This window comes from Anguilla rostrata, chromosome 7 (assembly GCF_018555375.3).
Source record: "Anguilla rostrata isolate EN2019 chromosome 7, ASM1855537v3, whole genome shotgun sequence".
Lineage (NCBI taxonomy): Eukaryota > Metazoa > Chordata > Actinopteri > Anguilliformes > Anguillidae > Anguilla > Anguilla rostrata.
The window spans coordinates 15,922,193-15,945,863 of record NC_057939.1 but is presented as its reverse complement, the minus strand read 5'-3'; the positions used below and the strand labels follow the sequence as shown (position 1 = coordinate 15,945,863).

General features: G+C 37.2%; 1 protein-coding gene across 8 annotated transcripts in view; it reads right to left on the bottom strand.

The window, feature by feature from the left end:
* Positions 1 to 18,830: 18,830 nt before the first annotated feature.
* pcloa (piccolo presynaptic cytomatrix protein a) overlaps positions 18,831 to 23,671 on the bottom strand; it is an 82,856-nt gene continuing 78,015 nt past the window's right edge. For all 8 annotated transcript variants that reach the window (XM_064343131.1, XM_064343133.1, XM_064343136.1 and 5 more), the window contains one exon: positions 18,831 to 23,170. In XM_064343131.1, coding sequence (XP_064199201.1) covers positions 23,027 to 23,170 — 144 coding nt within the window. In that variant the 3' untranslated portion in view covers positions 18,831 to 23,026. The remainder of the gene's footprint in view (positions 23,171 to 23,671) is intronic.

Below are 23,671 nucleotides of genomic sequence, written 5' to 3'. Positions count from 1 at the left end.
AAAACAAATATCTGCACATTTAGAAAAAATACATTTTCCCTCTTATTTTGTCACTTGAAAGAACCATACTTGTGAGAGGACACACACTGTGTTTAAGCTTTGAATTACTTGAAGTATGAATTCATAAATGTTTTAGATGTACAAAAGGCAAGAAAAATGCAAATAAGATAAAAGAGAGAGCCGACTAATGTGGTTCTTAGTTTCTTAGATGATTCATTTTAAACTGTTTTAAAAGAAATTTAAAATGTATTTAAAACAACGGTACCTCTCTACAGAATCTATATCCAAACACCCTGAGAACCAAACTTTGAATGCATCCTTTATCCATGTGTGGCCACACAGCACACTTTACTTAGATTTTATCAAGAATCTTTAATTTATGACGTTCTGATTTTGTAATTGTTCTTGCTTCATGCCTATACTATTTAAATCAATGCAGTAAATTACATCACAGTGCTTGCTGTGGTTGTTTTTTTTCTGTAGGCTATTTCTAAACACAGAAATTGAACAAAGTCACATTTTGCATGAATGTTTCAAAATATGGAATTTTGAATAAGCTTATTATAAATATTCTGTGGCTCCTTAGATCAATGATTTGGCCTTTCTCCCCTCAAGCTCTATATGAAACTCCAGGCATAATGGATAATGTCAATTAATCTTATTTTTACATTTTCTAAATGGATGAGAAATGATACAAAATGATGGATTATTCTTTTATTTCAGTTTTTTTTAAATTTAAAAACCGTTTGAATACTGATTCAAGTATTAGATTTATCATGTAAAGGTAATGTAAATTGGATATCATCCCAACTGTCTGTATGATGACCATACATTTTAAATTCCATTATGGTACCAAATGTTTATCCAAAAACAATGTTTTGTAAATGTAATTTTTAGTCTAGCTTCCATTGCCTGCAAGTTAATAGAAGTTTCCTGAAGTTTATAAAAAGTCTTCAGTGCTATGATACTAGTGGAGGACTGAGGTGTGTTAACTGTTGCTCAGGTGTTTCCTTTTGCATGGATTGTTCACACATAAAAAGAGCAGTGAGTGTCTAGTTTTGGTTTTAGCTTTTGTTTTCACTTGTGAAGATTGCATTTGGAGTCAGAGGCATACACCCCCATGGAGACCAGAGGACTAGCTATAACTGAAAAGCAACTTATCTGTGAATAATTCAATAAGAAGGATAGCACAGAAACTGATTATACAGCATGGAGTACAGCAGTTTTAAAGTCTTGTAAAAGAAGGAACCGGCTGATGGACTCTGTACAGGTTTTGATCCCCCCCCCCCTTCCTGGTGTGAGTGTTGGTTGTTGATGCTGTGTTTTTTTTTTTTTTTTTTTTTTTGCATTGTTATTGTTTGGTTTTGTGAATTATGCATGAGGGAAACCATCACATGTAGGCAGTAAGTTGCCTGCTGTGTAGATAAACAGTGAGCCATCTTTGCTGCCACATAAAAGACCAGCAAGAATCAGTATAGTTTTCACAGTGTACTGCAGATAGACAGGGATCCTCCTCAAGCATACAAACCAAAAACACTCTCCAACTGTTTTCTTTCTTTGCCTGATGCAACATTACTGTACTTCAGTTGTATTATGTTTGGTGTATATATATAGCGCCAATAAAACCAAAACAAAAAAACAAATGCTTGTATATATGGTTGGCTGCAAAGTTTATTCATGAAGCAGTTCACCAAGCCTTTATTTAACAGCCACATGATACCCTAAAATAAAATTATGATACATATAAAAATATTATACAATGTTAGCAACTGACATTTCTTTTGCTTTTCTGATAGAACATTGTATGTGCCACAGTGCAACTGAGAAATATATAACACTGATCTCTTAGCACTGGGATACATTTAAAACCAGTGAAGCTTGATTTTATTCCTGCAGACAGTTAAAATGATCAAGCTGCTTTTTAAACATCAAGAGGATATTTAATGTTCAAGTCACTATGAGCACAACTCTTATCCCTAATACTGCATCACATCCATTTTAATCCTAATCTGTGTGCATATGCCACTGAATTTAATACTTGAATTAGTAGGATTAAATATTATTTACAAGCTTTCTGGGGAATTACAAAAATCCTGCCATAAAACATATCAATGCAAATTCAATTCACATTTGTTAACATTCTAAGTGCATTACATTTTCTATGCCTAGAGTATTTTTTATAATTGGATTGCTTTATCTTGACAGTGTCAATAATGCATCTGTTAGTAATTAAATTGTTAAACAGATACCATGTATACCATGTATTCAACTTTCAAATCATTGTGTTTTCCTCTATTCTGCTTCTAGGTGTTGGTTGTATTTAATAATACTTTTTCTTGCTACAGAATCAACAAGTAATTCTCTTTTTTTATAAATAATGGCAGGTCTTTATTGTTATAGGAAATGTACATATCCTGAGATGACCTTTTCTAAAGTATTCAGATGACACAATGACTGTCGACACCTGCAACTCTGAGGAAATGCTCCAGACTACCTATCAACCGGTTTCAATAATGGTGTGATTCAAATCCTTTAGACTTGAATGCAGAAAAGACAAAGAAAATGGTCATGGACCTCAGAAATGTATTGTCCCTCTGAGGCAACTTACCAATGAGACTTACCAATTTAAATGTAAGTCTTCAGGTAGAACAGCGAATGGCTTGGTTGCTGTAAACTACTTTCTATCAGTCTTATAAGACCATGATAAAAGTGCCACCACTGCTGAGAATGCCATCTTTATGAACCTACAATAATACAGTATATGATTTTGAGTTCCTCATTTTATCTTTATTTCCGGATATATCACAACCACTACATACATTTATCTTGGCTAAATAACAGGAAATCCGTTCTTTTTCAATATATTCTCAATGTATCAGATACATTTTTTAAACATATTTTCTGTATGGAAGGGGCTCAGGAGGTAAGAGTGGTTGTCTGGCAGTCGGAGGGTTGCCAGTTTGATCCCCCACCCTGGGCATGTCGAAGTGTCCCTGAGCAAGACACCTAACCCCTAATTGCTCCCAATGAGCTGATTGGTACCTTGCATGGCAGCCTTTCACCATTGGTGTGTGAGTGTATGTGTGAATGGGTGAATGAGAGGCATCAATTGCAAAGCGCTTTGGATAAAAGCACTATATACATGCAGTCCATTTACCATTTACCATGTATATCAAATTGAATTTTACTGATTGAATAATGGCCAATTGACCACAAAATTTACTGTATTCAAAATGTATTCAAAGCTATCAAGGAAAGCAATTGGCTTTCACTGAAAAAAAGTGCAAATTGGCTACTCAGCTTCTTGGCCTATTTCATGGCCAAGTATATGGTGCAAGTATGTCACTGTCCAAATGCTCATAGACTGAACTGTATGTATACATACTGCACACACACCTACACACACACACACACATAACACACACACACACACACACACACACACACACACACTCATGTACATATTGTGCCTGTTGAAGGTCTTGTGTAAACAAGAGAAGGCCTCAGCCTATGAGTATCAGCTCTGTGTAAATACGTGTTGCTTTGGATATACAGTATTTCTGCTTGTTGAATGCTTTCTTCTCAGCTGCACAGTTTGCATAAGTGGGCTGGAGTACTTAATCAGTCGGAGGATGTTGTCAGATCTGAATCAAAACCTTCATCTTGGGGTTTGTGTGTTTAATTCATCATTGTGCATTTATATATATATAAATAGTGAGCATGGGGGCAGGTGGGCCTGCGCAAGCAAGCTGCCAGGGGATTTGGTTTTCAGTCGTTGCCTGGCAACCACTCAGCATCTTCACACATTGCAAGCGGATACTCAGTGAACAGACGCACCTTAGAGACCAGCAGCTGCAGTGCACTAGTAGGAATGAGAATTGGAAGACAGAAAAGGGGGGTGGGGGGTGGAAAGAGGGTGAAAGAGAGGCCTTCAAAGGGACATTAGTAAAAATGTGGGCCTATACCCTTCCTTTCAGTGGATCACAAACAGGACCGATACACTAATGGTTGAAACAGACCGTGTTTTAGAGAATGCAGGTTTTATTGAATAGTGGCTTCTGCTTGCACTTCACCCACAATGCTCCAAAGGATAGAAAGGCTTTTTTCTAATCTCCGAGGCATTAATAATACTCTGTGTTCAATGTGACAGGTAAGGCACTGGGGTCACAGAAAAGTTGTAATGAACAGTAGACTGGAGATTAAAGGATGGAAATAAAAGGGCCTTTGATATCTACACCGATAGGATGTGAAGAACAGCTTCTATGCACAGTCAAAGGAAAAATAGCATAAAAGAAAATTTACTTAAAAAACATGAATTCTCATTATAAATAGCATTGGAGAAATTTACATTTTATTAAAATCATTCTTGATTAATTATAGTCTGAAAACATGCTAGAGGCCTTTGCAAATGGATATATATATTTTAAATCTGAAACAGACTGTTGATGGAACCGTAGTTCTTTTTTCTTCTGTTGTGCCCTGGTCATGTATTGAAAAACATGATCTTTTTTCATTATTTTGTCATTTTAAATTGTGTCAAAGAAAGGAATAGAGTAATCTATGTAACATAAGAACTTTTATTTTCTCTGTAAAATTGTGGATTGTGATTCTTGGTGGGGTGTGGGTGTGGGTGTCTTATCTAAAAGTGTTTTGCAACAGGGGGAAATCAAATTCTATTCAATGATTGTATGATAAATATTGAATTTAAGTGTAGCTCAGCATATCTTTCACCGGTATTGAATTGCAGGTGTTCTGCTTGGCAAGGGAACTGTCTCCTATTTAATGTGTACAAAGCTATCCGTCCTTTTGGAATAGCTGCTCTCGAGTTTGAGCTTTCAACCATTTATCAGGATCAGGGTGCTTGTGTCTGTAAATCCTATATCACACAAAGATGTGATCAGGCCATTTAAAGATTTAAAGATCAGACCACTTAAACGGGTCATTGTGCCAGTAATGATTCTAATCTGCAACATATGCAGTCACAAACACAGAAATTAAATAATGAGGAAACATACCAAGTTTCATTCTGGTGAATTTCAATATTACAAAGCGGAGGCATGCTTTTACTTTGCAGAAGCTGTTGCTGAAAAATCTTCTTTGACCTAGATTCAGTTTAACTGCATACATTTATTGTCTGTCTGCTGACTTTTGTTCTTATTACAAAATTTGAAATTGATTGCCTCTATTATTGCATACTCGTCACACTGAATAGTTTCAGATTTTCAGACAAAATGTAATATTAGTGGCCACATATTTTTTCATGGCATTTAGACACAGTGCCAAACCTGCAGGAAAGAACTTTAGGCAACTAGCCCCCAAAACAAGCAGGAGCTGAAGATGGCTGCAGTACAGCAGATAGCTGCAGTACCTGGCAGAGCATCACCAGATCAGACACTCAGCACCTGGTGATGTCTAAGAGTCACAGACCTCAAGCAGCTATTGCCTGTAAAAGATATGTGATAAAGTACTAAACATGCCTATCATTCATTTGCATGACATTATTAATTCCCAAATATTATGGTTCCCTGAAAATGGGTGGGAGTGAGTATGCATAAAAAATGTGGTAATTTCAACATGGTGAAACCAATATGTATAAAAATACCTTTTAATAAAATCTGAGAATCTGCAATTTAACCACATGTGAATTGGTTCATTACATATCCAGAACTGTAGAGTACAGGGCCAAATCAAGATAAAATATGTCTTTGTCCCAAACATTAGTGAGGGCACTGTATCTATTTTCATTATCTACATTCTGTTTTCACCACATTACCACAAGGCAGGAAAGTGCCTCAAGATTTGTCTGAATTTGTCTGAAAATGGAAGCAATACAATGAAATGTAGTTGTTGAACTGGTTGTCAACAATTTGACCTCACAATTTGTTTAATGAAATAATAAAACAGTCTATAAAAATGGTAAAAATAGCAAAGTGGTAAACTACATACAACAGCCTGCTGATCCTGAGAACAACATGTACCCAGTAGCAAGGCTAGAAGGCAATCTGCAGCACTGAAGAAAAAGCTAATCAAAAGTCTGCTGTACTGAATATTATCAGCTGTGCTTAAGCATTTAGTAAGTGAATCTGTCAGATGCAACCTTGGGGCTGTGTTGCCATGAATCCTGAGCACACAGCATGTTTTGCTCATGGAAACAAAAGGAAACACTGCATAAACATTGCTGTTGCTCGGAAATTTCTTTAGTGAGTAAGGAATCTTTTGCCTGAGCAAAGCAGAAAGAAATCGCCATCCACTCTGTTAGAGGCTATTGAAAACAGAACTGCAAAGGCCATCTTGCACATCTTGATCTGCAAAGTGAGACTGGACCAGAATGACAGTCAAAGACAAATTGTTGTTTGTTCACGGAAAACAAAGTGACAAACTGACGTGCAAAACATTCCTTACCTTCTTGATGATGGAGACACTAGAGATTTAGAGACAGTCCTCTGTCTTGCTGTGAGGCAGTTTTTGAAAAAAGTATGTATGTCAGAATTTTGCATTCCCTTATAGAATGAAGGAGACAGGTCATTCCACAAAGCACATCTGAGACACATTGAGAAATGTTTTTAAGTCCTGGAGGCCCTCTGTATGCTGCTAATATCTTGATCAATTAAGGTTGTTGAAAACATGTTTAAGCTCTAGCATCATTTTTTTGCTTTCCCTTATTCCAATAAATGCAGGTTTGGATAACTTCCATTTCTTTGGTAATTGAAATTCCCGTTTTTAAAAATAAATAATTTAGTTTCGGTGACCACACTTTCTGTAATTATGACCCAAAAGATTTGCCTGCCACTCTACAGTTGAAATCATTTTAAAATGTAGGAATCATATAATTCAATGAAAGAATAAAGAAATCGCTGATCTAAAGGATTAGGGATGTGAATATGTGCTATTCATTTTTCATAGCATATATAGCTATTTCTGTGGCATTAAGAGGGCAATTCATTCTTCAGTAAACACAAATTGTCTAAGAATAATTATCAACTCATTACTATTCATACACAGCGGGCCCCAGAATACAGTTTGGAAACCTTCGAGTTAGGGTATTACATGGACACAGACTTTCTGAAATTAGCAACTGAAAAGGGTACTTTATGTATATTTGCGCATATGTACAACCAATTTCACACACATATCCCAAAAAGAAAGAGCTTCACTCAGAGAAAAGTTATCTTTTTAATGTGTCACTGCATTGATAACAACTAATTAGAGACAAAATAGAGACAGTACCTAATTAATTTATATATTACTAACCATCCTTAGCTTTTCTGATAAACAATTTCCAATGTGACTTTAGCCGCGTTTCCACCAAAATTACCCGGAACTTTCAGTCCCAGGAACTACTTTACCAGGAACTAAAAGGTTCCTTCAGCTAATGGTTGTCTGCGTTTCCACCGGGGTCTAAAGTACCGCGAAGATTAGGCAAATTAGCCCACTGACGTATGAAAAAGCAACGTTGTCGTCGGTCCGTCTGTCATATGATTTCTTCCGTAACCCCATACTACCACCGAAGTAGCCTACATTATTTTCTAATAACCGGGACAGCCCGGAGGGGTTTATTCCACTTATACAACGGGTTACCAACAATGACTATATATGGTTACTTTTGTATTTATTGATTTTCATATATCCTCTCAAACACATTCATTATGTTTTTATGCGAACATTCGCTTTCATGTTTTGACATCCGAAGCGAAAGAATGCATTCGCATTTATATGTATAACTGGCAACAACAGCAGAAAACATGCACACGTTGTAAACAATTTGCTGTTTGATTACTTTCTCGTCGTCAATTCCATATAGGCTAATGGCAAAATGACAAGAATAGAACGAAAACTCGGACTTGCGTGAAAATGTAAATTAGTAGTGGTACAGCCACCGTTTGCTTTCCTTCGAAGTTACTGCTAGCCGAGCAGCGAAGTGTGCCCTCCAGATGCGAACCATGCACCATAAATTAGTCCATAGTTTTCCTGGTCTTTTCGTGGAATTGAAAAATGGCAGTAAAATTACGGCAGTCTGAAAAAGCTAAAGGGAAGATTACTAGAATTAACCTGTTAGTTTACCCGGATAAAAAGTGCGGATGGTGATTTCCAGTTTGCTTGTACTGTATCACCAATGTTAATTATGCAGAACTACCGCATACCTCACATAACTGTATCAAACGTTTTGAGTCAATTACAACGGGCTAACAAAGAAAATCCGGAAGAAAATATTCAGCAACCGAATTAATCCGTTTGAATGTTTTGAATGTTTTGGTAGCCTACGTAATATGCTGTCCCAGCACGAATGCTTAGCATTTTATAAAACGAATACTAAAGCAAGAAAAGAACAGAAGAGCACACGTTATAATTCCAAGACGCTGACAGGCTATAACCAAAACTAGGCTACTGCGCCGCATAACGTACAAGTTTGATTTGAAGTTATTATGAAAATAAATTGGTTTGCCGCTGCATATTTTCAAACATGGCGGGTAATGATGTAATAAATACAACACAAATGCTGCGAGTACTCGACCAATCAGAAATGTTCAGCGCTGCAAGCTCCACCCAAAAGGTTCCTGTACTTTCGGAAAGTACTACCCCCCGAGCAGGAACGTTTTGGGGGGTAAAACAAAGCCCCCAGAACTAAATTTAGACCCTAGTTCCTGCGGTGGAAACGCACCGAGTTCCTCAAAAGGTTCCTAGTTCCGGGGTATAGTTCCTGCGGTGGAAACGCGGCTTTAGTTTATCTGCATATATAGATATATATTTTGTATATCTTATATAGCAACATGTTTTGTTATGTCCAATGATTGGACCTGTGCTGGTGTGCAAAACACAGTTAAAACCGGTTAAGAAATGAATTTGGAGATATTTATGTAATAAGCGCCTTTCTATTTGCTGCGTCAAACAGCCCCTTTGATGCTGCTAGTCTAATTTCATCCACAACGCCTAGCATACAAGAAGGGCATTTTCCAAAAGGAACAGGTTCAAAGCAAACTTTATGTTCTTAGCATTGTACATTAAGATGTATGTGTTAGCTGTTACATGAAACCATAACCTATACACAGCTTGTCTTGTTATGTTCAGATGTGATATCTCAATATTTCAATACTCAATATCATTTCTGCTGCTGTTTATTTGTCAGTAGATTCAATGGACCATTTGGGCCATGTTTTAAAAATCAAAACCTCTTTCCCTTTAAATGAACATTTAGATAATTAAAAGTGACCATTTCCAGTTATGATATTTCTGAATATATACATGTCATTAGCTTCTATTTTTATGTACAGATAATTGATTTAATGTTCACATAATCTTAATGTGAACAGAATGTCATGATGTCTTCAAAAAGTCTGTTGCCTATTTCATAGCAGTAAGAATATTGAAGGCACATCCATGGGGGCATGTCAGAAGATCCAGGAGATCAATTTATTTAATGCAATTCCTCTGAACAGACAACCATGAAATGATAAATAAAAAAACAATGCCAGTGCAATTCACCTTTAAGGACAAAGGGAATGAAACTTGCTTGAAGTCTTGCTTTCATTGCAAATGTAATGAGGATATCAATGCACTCCCTAACATCAGACAGAGTGACATGTGTTTAAGATCAAAAGAGTGTATCCAAGAGAGTGGTGTAATCAAGTATTGATGTGTCCTTCATGGTCCTTAAGGCCCTTTACAAACTCTGCATCCTTTCAAAAAAGGATAAGGTGCTTTTTGGTGCCTCATTAAATTTACCTGCTGAAGCCACATAATGTAATCCATTAATATTAAATTATATTCAATAGAAAGTCTTTGTGAGAAGGCTCCAGTTATCCAGGCACCAGGATTTGGCGGGGAGAGATATGCTAATACACCAGCGAGCCATTCATTACTTTTAGGGCCACCACAGCACTTTGTCCCCATGACAACCTGCACCAAACTGAAAGATTGGTGGACACAGTCATTCCCCGCAAACATTGAGCTCAGTGATTATGTGGCCCGTTCTAATTTCACCGTGCACCACCGCCACCCTCCAACAATGCCTCCATCCATCATCACTTGTGGAAGTGTGTTACGGGGGCAACTACAATGGGCTCAGAGCTGTGGGGAAGAGAGGTAAGGTTTTAATTAGTGTGCCATCCCCTGAGACTGAACAATGAGTCACATGGCATCCGAGTGGGCGGAAGATCTGTCTCTATAATAGTGGGCTCTCTCTCACAAAGCGTGTCTGGTACAGCTGCAGAGGGAGTATAAAGCATGTGGCTCATATACAGCATGGCTTTGACTGAACTTCACGTACAATGAGGATAAGGCATGAGCTTGACATGGTGACTCCTGAAAAAGTCACCAGCGATGGCTCTCTGATAAACCTGAATCCAGGGAAAGTGGCAGGTGGGATTTACAGCATTTACATTGAGCTCCAGAACGTTTGGGACAAAGACATTTTTTTTTTGTGTGATTTGAATCTGTGCTCCACAATTCTAGATTTGCAATCAACAATGCAAATGTGGTTTACGTGCAAACTCAATGCACACGTGGGTAAAGTGCAGTGAGAATTCTTTGGTCAACTGTAGACCTCTTCCTTGGCCTACCAGGCTCTTTTATGATTACTGAGCTCACCAGTACTCGATTTCTTCTTAATGATGTTCCAAAAAGTTTATTTTGGTAAGCCTAAAGTTTGACCTATGTCTCTGACTATTTTTCATTTAATATTTCTCAGTCTCATAATGGCTTCTTTGCCTTCCATTGGCCAATTACAGACTTCAAAGGCAAGCAGAAGCCTAAAATCAAGACTAGATACTGAAAGCTCTCTTATACTTGCATCAAAGAAGCAATTGAACACACCTGACTAATCAGGAGCACCAGCGAAGCCATTTATCCCCAACATTATAGTGCCCTAAAATGGTACAAAGGTGCTGTTATTTCTACATAACTGAGACTGAAACTGAAATGTAAACTACCTTTTACTAAAAGCTGCCCCTTAACCACACATGAATTGTTTGATTACAAATCATTTTGGAGTACAGAGCCAAATCATGAAAAAAAAGGCTTTGTCCCAAACAATATGGTGATCACAGTATATTATACTGTGTCAGCTTAGATAAGGCCACTGACAGTGAAGTGTGGGCTGTGGGTGTGTGTTTCAGCCACTTTGACTTGCGAGCATTTTAAAATACAAATTGATTATTTTTGTCACAATGGTCAATATCAGGTGCCAATTAGATGCATGTGAAATGACAACTATAAAGAAAACTACTGGGGATATTTTTAAGGTAATGCCCCTTCTTGCCATTTTAAATGAATAGGAAGGAAAGTGCACTTAAAGAGTGCAGGAATGATAGCTCCTCAGGACACACAATGATTCAAGCAGGCTTTGTTGATTCAAATAACAGTACGCATCCATTTATTATTAATTTACGACTAACAAGTGAAAAGTTTTGGGATATTGAACTGAGGATTATATTAACATGGTCCACTATGGAAACGGATGCATATGAATGAATTGTGTGGTTTACAAACCTGGTACAATGTAAGGCTAAATAAATATGCACCGCAAATAGTGTTTACTTCAGAGCCTTGAGGTGAGATGGGTCAGACTATTGTAAGGATTTATTTTGTCAGCAAAGAAAGTGTGTTGATTTAATGAGCTATCCAGCTGTTAAATGTCTGAAATATAAACTATTACATTGTACTTAGGGGAAGGCAACTGTGGGTCAGATTTCAAACAGCCCAAAGCACAGAACAATTACAACTGAGTGAGAAATTATCCATAGCAAACATTTGGCCCTGTCACCCAAGATCAGATTTTTCCATCAACATTTTATCAAGGATGACTAACAATTTACATTTTTTAAAGCATTATAAATACATTGTGGATATTAATGGAGCTATTCAGTTCCTTAACCTTTAAATCACACTGGCACACTATGTGTAAACACAACTATTTTCCATAAAGAGATTAGAATCATTTTACCTGAACACATGGTGACTAAATGGCCAAAAATGACATGGGAGGCCAAGGCAGCCTCAAGGTCCAAGCCAGTTATCAGTGCTGGTACTAAGCAGCTGTCTCTACTGGCAGAGTAAGCAGGGCTCATGAAGGTCTGCAGGCACAAAGAGCATCTGGTAGCATTACAGATGAGACCCCGGCATATTAGGTTACCACAAACATTCCCTTAAAATGGAATATTGCTAAAAATGTGAAGACACATGGGAATGTGTGTGTGTGTGTGTGTGTATGTATTACTGAGACATATATAATTATAAAATATATTTAGTAATGTAAACAATAAAAAATAACAGGACTTGATGAATAATGTAGTAGGATGTGGCAGCACAAAATAAATTATGTTATATGGTTTCGGTTATTCAACCATTACCCTTTCTCATTCCTAGCTTTAGGATTTTTAAAATGTGGAGATAACTTCACTGATTCATTCTGTTATGTAATCAGATTGCCTCCTCCGGCCAAATCGAGAACATGTACTGACTACAGTTTGCCTAAATTATTAATACTCCTTTCTGTAAAAACTCCTTTCTGTAAAATCTGTGCTTTTGCATTTCCCTGCTCTTTTGCATTTCTCTCTGCATGTTGTGCCTGTCTGGTAATATAGATTATCATCCATAATGGTATCCTACTGGGGGTTTTGACGTGTTTCCTACAGGTGAGTACAGGAGCTAAGACCACTCTCTTCATTGAACGTTCTATGAGTTAGGAGATGTGAAGAGATCACCCCCTGCTGGCCAAGCAAGTTATAAAACGACACAAAAAACTGAAATGAAGAACTGGGATGTTTAGCATGGCTGCCTATCAATACATCCTGTGAAGGTGATGAGGGAAAGTTATCTATGAGGGCATTAAGATGAGCATCTTGCTATAAATATCAACGCTTTCTTAATGGATTAAAAGTTAAGTTGATTCATGGCTAAAATACACATGCTTGAAAGGTCAATGGGTGGTTCTGAATTGTAAACTCCTCAGCACATAACAGAATAAAGTATTCGTTGGACCACTATGTCTCACTCGTGTCAGCGCTGAGGTGTGCTATCTCTTGAAGTTATGAGACATCTGGTTAGTTGGCTTATGGCTTACATGGAGATACATCAGAGAGGTGAAATTTAAACATAATTGGAAATTATTTCCAGATAAATGATTTGCATTTATTGACAATGTTGTATTCTGGACAGTCTCCCTTATCCTGGTTACAATCATATACTGAATAAGCTGTTTACATGGACAATGAAATTCGATGGCTGTGGCTATTCCTGTATACATAGACTTCAGAGTTTTCCAAGCAATGTGAAGGATATGTTGTGAAAAGTAGTCCTTATAATTATCTTCGCAGAAACTTTGTTCAGAGAGATTGCTGTGGCGCCGCTTTATTCTGTCTGGAAGTCACATCATATTAATGACTTTCATAACCATGAGACAGAAATATGTCTCACAGTCACAGTCAATTGGATTCTCCCAGACAGCAACCTAATGAGTGAATTACACCAAAGATGTGAGAAATAGGACATACAGCCATCAGGAGATATATTCCAAATAAGGTGTTTACATGACTCAACATTCTGTTTAATAGAGGAATATCAAATGTGTCTTATACCGGTTACTCATAACCAGAATACAGGCATATTCAATTTATGCTAATCAGAATAAGGTGTTTGCATGACTCATGTCATGGTTTGAATACTTAATATTCAGGGTAACATCTGAATATGAGTGTGTCTGTAAACACACATGTCAGGTACTGTCCCCCAGTACACATGTGACTCAGACTAGTGACCTGCACTAACCCTTGGAAAGGCAGCACTAAGTCTGCATGGAACTCTAAGCATTCTGAGCATATTTTAGAGGAATAAAGCTCTACATGGCAGAACTCTGAAAGATGAGTCTGAATAGGTTAAAGCTTTATTCTAACAGTATGAGCAGGGATCTCCTCTTTGCTCTCCATTCTGACATCTCCTCAGCTGTGTCCTGCCAAATATCTTAATTAAGTTTATCAAAGATGCATTACTGTGCAATGATATTGCTGTGACAGTTGCCATAATGGAAGCATGATCTAATAGGGCAATTGAAACGGCTGAGAATTATTGCATCGGCATTTCTATGAGGAGACAAAAATGAACCGCTTCACTTCTAATAAACGAATAGCAGGTTGACACCATTATGCTACACGGTGAAAGAATTGCTGTTGGATATCTCTTGGATATTCTTTCTGGTCAGATATAGCACAGTCTAATTACTCAGAGTGGGGGAGTGAAGTCTAGCAGGAGAATTAACAGAGGAAGAAAAATCATTGATATTACGAATGACTCAGTTGGAAAAGCAAGAGTAGCACCAGGGACGTCTATCATGGCTAATAATGAATCTGATGATCAAATGGGATATAAATTGTCTGGAAACAACATTGTGCCCACAGGCCATGTGTAAATGATTAATTGGATGAACCATATCAAAGAAATGCCAGTTAAACACAGGCTATTGTATTTAACGAGTGACAATAAATAATTAAAGAAAGATGGAAAATCTATATTGGTTTTATCTGCAGGAAGAATTTTTGGTTGAGTTCCCCTTTATATCACTACTGGCTTCCTGTAAAACAGCATGAGAGGCCTGATATATTATGCAGTGCAATGTGGAGAGTCACTTGACATTGGCCTTGATCTGTGCATGCATGAGGCATGCTTGGCTACCTCGCCCCAATACTGAGTCACATTACTTCTTATTTGTTGCACTCAGGGCGAACTATGAAGATGAGCTAGGGGTCTATTCTGTTCAGTGCAGTGACCACTGCTTACATTAGATGTGAAAATACAAGCAGTTGCCATTAATATAAAACATTTTCCAGTTGAGAAAAGTGAATGAATGCTCACATTGGTTTGTTCACACTAGAAAAATACATTTCTATGAAATGTTCCTGATTCACTACATCATACAGCGAGGTCTAAAATTCCTCCTATGTGAAGTGCATCTTTTAGCACCTGTAACTTAGGATCTAGTTCATCTGATGTTTGCAGGGTCAACAGGGCCTATTGGGTGGTTTATCGTAGAGAGTGGGTGGACCCCATGGTCAGGTCTGGAAACCAGGCCTTGACCAACACATTTTTGGTTGCAGCATCATCACGATGGTCTCACTCAGCAGGACGTGCATGTGTGTTCAAGCACCATAAACTCTCAAAACAATCAATGCTCAAAGACAGCTATGGATGAAATATCCTTCTCCGACTCAATGTCTCAGCAGGTTAGCTGGTGGACTGTGAAGTGAGAAAGAAGTAGCATCTTGAGATGTGTTCTATAGGAAGAGAGTGTGTACTTGTCTTTGCTCTCCCAAATTGATTGAGTAGGTTGCAGCGATTTGCAGAAACATGCAGAAATTGCATATTGCAACTGGGTGAAAATATGGGTCAAATTTAAAGAAAAAAAAAGGAACAATTTACTCTGCATTTTACCCTGCTATCATAGCTAAGGAGCTATTGATTAAAATTTCATTTATTTAAATGAACTGAGTTGTTTTGTGCATCCGTAAAACAATTTAAACAGCTAGAGTATACCGAAGTAAGTGTGATTTATATGTAATTTATTATGGAGTAAAGTGTCCCATAGTATACTATATTTAACCATGTTCATCACAGCCAGAAAAAAAAACAATATTACAGATTTCACAGCAGAGGTGATAAGGCAGCATTAATGAAGTGATTCGCAGTAATGCCATTCTATAGCGCGCATGCCTTGTGCCTCAAGACCATTAGTCCAAAGTGAGATAGGCAAAGACACTCAGAGAAATGTCAAGAAATAGAACGCATTCTGCTTGATTTCAATGCGGCAGCTAAAAATAGAAGCCTGATAAAGGTCCTGTTCAGTCATCTTTATTCATGGCTACTGAGGCAGAATCCCACAGCCATGTCACAACTGTATTCCTGGGTGAATGAATAAAGACGTCATTACAAGCTACACACGACAAACACGCTCCATTTTACACTTCTGGGGCCTCATTTGTAGAATTTGTGTGGATTCCAGGCTAAATTTGAGCATGCAATCAGTTCTGAAATAGTGTGTACACGTGATTTATAAAATGTGTGTCTGAATGAATAAATATCCTAAAAACGCCATGAACACAAAGAAGCGTTGAATCTCCAGCTATTGAACGCCCTCAGAAAGCCTAACAGGATGGCTTATTATAACTTATCTTGCTGTGTAATTCAGCGGGATATGCTTGGACAGCCCAGTCTCTAAAAATGGTGATTTCCATTTTCCATGCTTTTTGCATGTTCCTCCAAAATGGGCAGCACAGTTATGGCCTTTCAATTATGAATACTTCATTCTTAAAAATAGTTTTTATACAATTATTTAGCATTTCACAAATATTTCAAGCCTAAGATAATTAAAATAATTTGTTATAATTTGTAATAAGATGGGTAGTCGAATTGCTGTTACTAGCCTTTACTAGCTACTGTATATATTGCTTTTTCTCTACTACATTTAAAACTGACGGCCTATTATCATGGCCCTACTCTATCACAAATAAATAATGACTTGCAAGAGTACCAAATTGTACTGTACTACTCCAAGAATTCTCATGGGATGAGAGCATAGATGATATCCATCAGTGCTGGTACATCTCAGACATCTCAACAGCAGAGTGGCCCATGGGGCAGTGTGCTCATGCATATGCAAAATGAATAAACAAATACCTCTTTAAAGCCTGAATCATAAATACACTGTTTCATATTCCCAAAACCATGGGAGAGGAAGGCCCAGACAATACAGTGTGGATAGGCTAGCCATGAACATACATGGCAGCAAATACAATAAAGTGTTCAATGATAAATCAACTCTTAGCAAGTACACATTATTCACACTGGACTGATATGTATTATGTTATAGCAGAATTATAGTAGAATTAACATTGCATGGCGATGAGCAAAAAAACGAAACAAAAAAAACAAAACAAAGAAAAACGGACCATTACACATTTCATTCAACTCAGCAACTAAAGGGTTTGTAATGCTCTTCCTGTTGCAAGGGTTGTTTCCCTTGTATATACAATGTATAAACAAGTGATTAACAGTGTAGTCTATTCTGCAAGGCCAGTGAGGATGGTTTTTGCAAGCCTCTGGAAAGTTTCCAGTGCATTGCTCAAGCTAAAAGGTAACACACAGAACTGGAAACAACCACAGTGAAAGACAAAGGCAGCTTTTGGTTGTGGCTCTTCTTCCACTGCCACCAGTTCATTTCCTTGAGAAAGATTGACAGTGGACAGGAACCCCGCCCTGCTTAAAAACTCCAAAGACTCATCAATTCATCAACCTGTCACAAACTCCATTTTGAAAACACAGTTTGTTTGTGTGGGTGAAATGAACGGAATGGATGAAAACATGAGTAGTTTACTGTGCTGGTTTTACCTGCTGCTTACACGCAGTATGTGAAATGCATTCTGTGCGGCTCTGGCAATTTCTTACATTGATAAAGTGAGGTAAATAATGTTTAAAGAAAGTATTGGATATGTTGAATGTTTAGCATAAAATTGCAGATGAACAATGTATGAACAAATCTTTACAACTCTTTACAAATCTTTGGCTATTCCAGTCATCACTGTAGGCGTTCGTCTCGGCTTCTGATAAAATATTTGGTCATATTTTGTTTAGTGCCCGTGTGGAAGATGATGCTCTCCCAATGAAGGCAGTAGGCTGACTCCAGACACATTAAGTTACTCATGGTTTTTTCCCTTCAGTATTCCATAAATGTGTGAACCAAAGGGGTTGGAATCATCTTACGATGTAATATTTAACACTACTCAATAATAAGTTGGACTGTGGTGCCCCCTGGTGTATGCAAGGTACAGTCAATTTATACTTCAGTTCTTAAATCATCTATTGAACAAAATGTAACATACAAAAAAAGTTGTTCTTAATGACGCTGTTGTTCTTGTAGCTCTCCTACAAGTACCCGGTTGTCTATTGTCCGGGTACTTCTCCATTCAGGTTATTACAGCTGTCAGTCTTGCTGCTGTGCAATGGTCTCCCTGCTGGGACCCCATATGGTACACTCGAGGACTGCAATGGCTTGCGTATTTTTTGGGAGGAGGTAGACAATTCCTGGTCTAGGATTGTCCTCTCCCCTCAGGTAAAATCTTTGTTTATTGGTGATGTGTTTGTTTTCTAAAAATGCCTGTATGTTGTTGTGTATTTCCTAGGATGTGTCTGGGTATAGCCTCCCTAGATGTGAAAATGTGCATTTTGTCACCTGTAGGGGACATGTGTCTCTGGTCTTAATCTCAAGAACCATACAGTTGTTGTTCTGTTTGTGTTTGTGGTATGATTAGGGTTAGAGTTAGGATTTGGGTTAGAATTAGAAAAATTGTAAGTTTGAGATTTCTGGAGGGATTAGGGTTGGGCTAGGGTTAGGGTTCATAATTTTGATTTATTAAAAAATAATAAAAAATGTTTTACTTAATTTTAATCAAGTACATCAAATTTTGCCTTGAAAAGCAATTTAAGGAGTGCCGTTAGTTCAGCTTTGGATAGGATTTGTTTCTCAGTATTTAAAACAAAGATATATGGTTTACTTAGCAGACCTTTACATGCTTCAAAGTTAATAATCAGCATACATAATCAGTTTCACCATCGTATGGATTTATATTATGCCTCCTATTCTACAAACTATAAGTCATAGCAGTGTAATGCTGTGTTCATATCATACAGTATGACCGTAGGGAGACAAACAATATAGAGTAGTATGCGTAATTAACTCATTTTGAGAAGTTAGCTTACTACATACTTCACTATCAGCAGAGAGTTATTGGAAACAGCTGAAGAACCAACACAGACTGACAAATACAAAACACCTTCAAGGCATATACATGTGGATGAGAATCTTTTTTATTATTTATTATTTAGACTCAGGGAAACAGCCGTTTTTTTACAGCACAATTTGCATAATATCTCAATACATCCTGTGTACAACCACAAAACCATGACATTAGATTTTTTCTTTTTCATTTTTACATAAAGTGAAAACCCAGACAGATTTTACAAGCATATCTTTGTACAGTTAGCATACTGCTTTAAATAAATTTATACATGTTTTTTTTAATCTCTCTTTTATATAGAATTTGGAAACAAAAATATTAACAAACCACCAACAAAACATGCAACATCCAATGTGAAAACATTTAAATTCTCCTGCAACTATGCAAGTTTAGATATATATATATATTTTATCAGTCCTGTGAGACTAGGGTCTGCTGTACAAGTTTCACTGGGTTGACAGCAACACTCTATTGAGCCAATTATAGGATCACCTGGTCACGCCACTGAACATCTATACAAATAGAGTTAAAGAGAATTGATTTTTTCCCCACAGCCACATGCTCAATTCCAGGCCAAATAAATATTTAAATCTCTTCTTGTAGAAAAAGAAGGCTATATATTTACAGGTTACAAATAATGAAACATTCGCACAGTTCACTTCAAGATTACTAATACTCCTTGGTTTCCAGGACACCAGTAAACGTCAGAACAACAAAGGAACCTGAAGATTGGGTGAATAGAAGTGAAACTTTAAGGAGACCATGTCCAAAACATAAGAGCATTTATTAGAAAAAAAGAAGAAGAAGAAGAAAAAAGAATCAGTTTCATGTAAAGATATTTGCTGAAGAAAATAGTGTCATGTGAATAACTCACATATTTGTGTCATTATATTTTACATATATAGGAAAAATACAACTTTTATAAACTAGGAGTGCCCAAAAAACATTAAAATCTGAAAAAATATCCATAAATAAATTTCAAAAATACTGAGGCAAACAGGACATTGTCTCCTTAGACATAAATAGATCATATTGTGATATTGTGAAGCAATAAAATCACTTGGTATCCATAACATAAGCATATGTTAAACACAGAAAAAGAAATTCCTTTTTAAAAACACTGTAAGCACACTATGCTGTACTGACGACAGAATGCCCTTTTTACTGAATTTCCCATCTCTTTTTAACTGTTGGTAGCAAACAACGAAATTAAAGGCTTTGTGCTGTAACTTTGCATATAACAAACTTAAAGTAACATGGAAAAATAAACATTTGGAGTGATATAAATTTAAGGTGCACTAACTCCACAAACAACAATCAGTTTCTGGTAGAACATACGGAAAAAATACAAGCAGAAAGAAATCAATCAATAATATACAAACAGAAAGTAAAATTAATTTAATTACAGCTGTTGTTTTTTCGACATAAATGTTCCTTGATATTTTATATGTCAAAAAAAAATGCACTCAAAGCACAGAGTCAATGTTGCATAGAATTCAACAGAACCTATGGATTTGGTCAGGAAATTAGGTTGGCACAAGTCAAAAGTTTGTTTTTCTGTGATGCCAACCTCCTTACCATCTAACACTGTATGAGCAAAACTGATGGGTTCACTCATTCTGTTATGACTTTGCAGCCTTTCACTAATATAACATCATAGTTTTAATTCATATCTTTTATAGATTTCTTTTTCAATGAATGCCATTTTAAGTTCACACAATAGCAGCAGTGCATATCTAAGAATTTTTCTTAATTTATTTTTCATATCAGAAGATGGGCACTATTCCGATGATATTTCAACATTTGAATGTAAAACATGAATGTAGTACACTTTCATGAATATCAAAATGAAAAGATTTAAATATTTAAAAAGGGAGTCAAAGCAATACCAGAGTCCAGTGATAGAGGGTGCTGTGCATGGCTGGAACTATATGCATTTGATCCTCTGGTGTGGATCCCCTGGTGTGAATTATGAAATTAAATGGACAAGATATGATCTGTTCTGTTTGGTTAAATAACAACACTGCAGGTGTGCAGACACATGATACCAGCAGTAGTAAAAAAACACTTAGTACACTGAGTGACAACTAGAACGTTAACAAATATGGGCCAGATTTTTAACATCACAACGTTAGAGAACCTCTGGCTTTGTGAAGTCACAAACACGCAAACTACTTGTGACAAAATTTCACACACTTTAACATTAACATGGAATGTTGTTTCATAGAGCCAGAGTTGAAGAGCAATCATGTAAAATGCACTCTTAACACAAAATGGATGGCTTAATTTGTTTATTTGTCATAACCCAATGCTTCAGGCAATGGATGCCTATGCAGTGATGCCAGTTATCAACAATACATTTGCCCTTACCCTGTTGCCCAATGACAGATGAGCAGGGCCACTGCCTGGGATTTCCATGACAACAACTAAATAATTCCGTGAACCAAGGTTTCACTCTAAGGACCCAAGAGGCCTCGGGGAACATCTGACCAAATGTGAAAGACAATAACAAACAGATCACAAGCCACTTGCTCAAGCAAACACAAACAATCTTGACATGCTGTCCTCATTTCTTTCCTCATTTTTGAGGAAAAATAGAATCAATTCATTGTACACTGTATGTATTCAGTATATTCAGCAGAGTGAAATTTTGCTTGACTAGGTACCACATTTGGACTAAATTAATCTCTGATTGAAAAACACTTGATGCTAGCACCTTTTGAAATTAGTTTTAAAATCACAGGTGTGTCTGGAGGCCTTTCTAAAAATGGACATATACTCATTTCTACATTCTATGGCATCACAAAGTGCAGCTAGTCATTGAGTTATACAAGCACAACAACGTGTATCTAAGGAACACATCATTTCCCTCAGTGAATGTCTGATCTGAAACCCCCATCTGACATCAAGAACATTTTATGATCTAATATAACACTGAAAGTTCTTACATTGAGGAAAATTTCCATAAATTGAAGTTAAATCAATTTGTGCTCAATGTTTCACATTCAAAACACTTTACATCATAATTGTTGATACTAGATTGTCTGTAACATGAATTTATATATCTTTTCTCAAGCAGCAAAACCCAACTATGTACAAAGTCAAAAAGGTATGTATCATTTTCTGATAATGATGCATGGTTTCTTTTACGGTTGTGGGATTTTATGAACTTTCATGAACATTCATGCACACCAAACTTGCCTTTGTTTAAAGTGTTCCTTGTCCTGTTATACCCAAGAAATTAAATTTATGCTTTGTACATTTTATGGTTTTATAATAGTTCTGTGATATGTACATTTAAATATACATATGTAATGGAGATTGGGGGTAGCAGAAAATAGTATAATTTCTTTAAATAAATACCTGTGTAATTACTGCATTTTTTCTATAATCCAAGATAAAGAAACAATATCCATCTATATCATTTTTTATATGAACTGAAAATGATAATAAATATAAAATATATACTATATAAATTATATAATTTTATCTTTATAAATTCCTGAACCATAGTCTTTCATCTAACATATTTCAGAATTATGGACACAATTAAAAAAAAAATGATATATGGTATGAGCTGCATCTCCACTGAGGGACAGCAATTCCCAGCAAACACTGCAAATGAATAGAATAACTCAATAATGAAAAAAATAAACACGTTGGAATGAAATCCAATTGGCTTTTTCACTAATACTGTAATACAAACAGCAAGAATCTATGTTGTAGAAGAAATATTGCAAATAAAATCAGCAATGTTTGCCTAGATTTATTTCCTTCTGTTTTTCAGTGGGGGGAGGGGGGTGGTGGCATTGTAACACTTGAACAGTTTGTAGCTGCAAAGGGATCACATCTTATCATATCTAGTATGTTCTGCATACGTGACTCCCTGTGGGGAGGTGACTACCAGGCTCCATATGCCACCCAGGATTCTAGTGTGCTCTCATTCCCTTTATAGCAAACTTCATTTTCCTCTGCACTGTGCGGCTTTATCACTCACGTGGATCTGACTGGGAGCCATAACAGCAGCTGAGTTCTCGACATTCCTCCGGGGGATAAATTCGGCCCAGCCTGCTCTCCGACACTCTGCCCCCCACTACCCAAACTACGAGAGACACAAGGCAGCAGTGGGCACTTTCGAACCGATAGCCCCCTCGTCATCCCCCTCTTCCTCTCGTGCCACCCGGGCCTGGCTTGGTCTGGCCTGGCCTGGCCTGGCCTGGCCTGGCCGAAGGCCCCCGGATCCATGGCTCTTACGAGTTGGCCTGAGTGGAGCTGGCCAGCAGCTTGTGCCAGCTGACTGATCGTTTCCGCAGGTCCACCTTGTCTAGCCAGATATAGGCCTCGCCGATCAACGTCTTCTTAACAAATTTTCCACCGTTGGACACCAGAAAGAGCTGGTGACAGAAAAAAGACAGTGACTTAAAAAAGCTGCTGCAAATGCCTACTAACACAACATATACATTGTAATGACTGGTGGTTTTCACTGTACACATGGTACAACACTGAGGATAAACATGCAGAGCAAAATATCAAGTTCCCTGTGGAACTAACTGCTATCTTGGGGGGGTGACGACACCTTCTGTAGCAGGTGTTCACATGGTCACTTATGATACTGAATCCCCATTACACTGGAGTGATGCTGTTGCAATCCCACAATGTTGTTTCAGCTCAACAGCAACATTTCCTGACTGCAAGAAAGCTTTTTGGCCTTTTAGTTAGCATGTATGACCTTTGCTAGACAACAGAATATATATTTAAATGGAAGCCTGAGCCTGAGACTCAAGAATATACTTGCTGAAGGTATTCTAAAGCTAACTACCTGAGTCAGATTACATTTGCAAGTTTCAGAGCAATCAAAACACTCAAAAGCATTTCCCTCCTCGATGGCCTGCAAT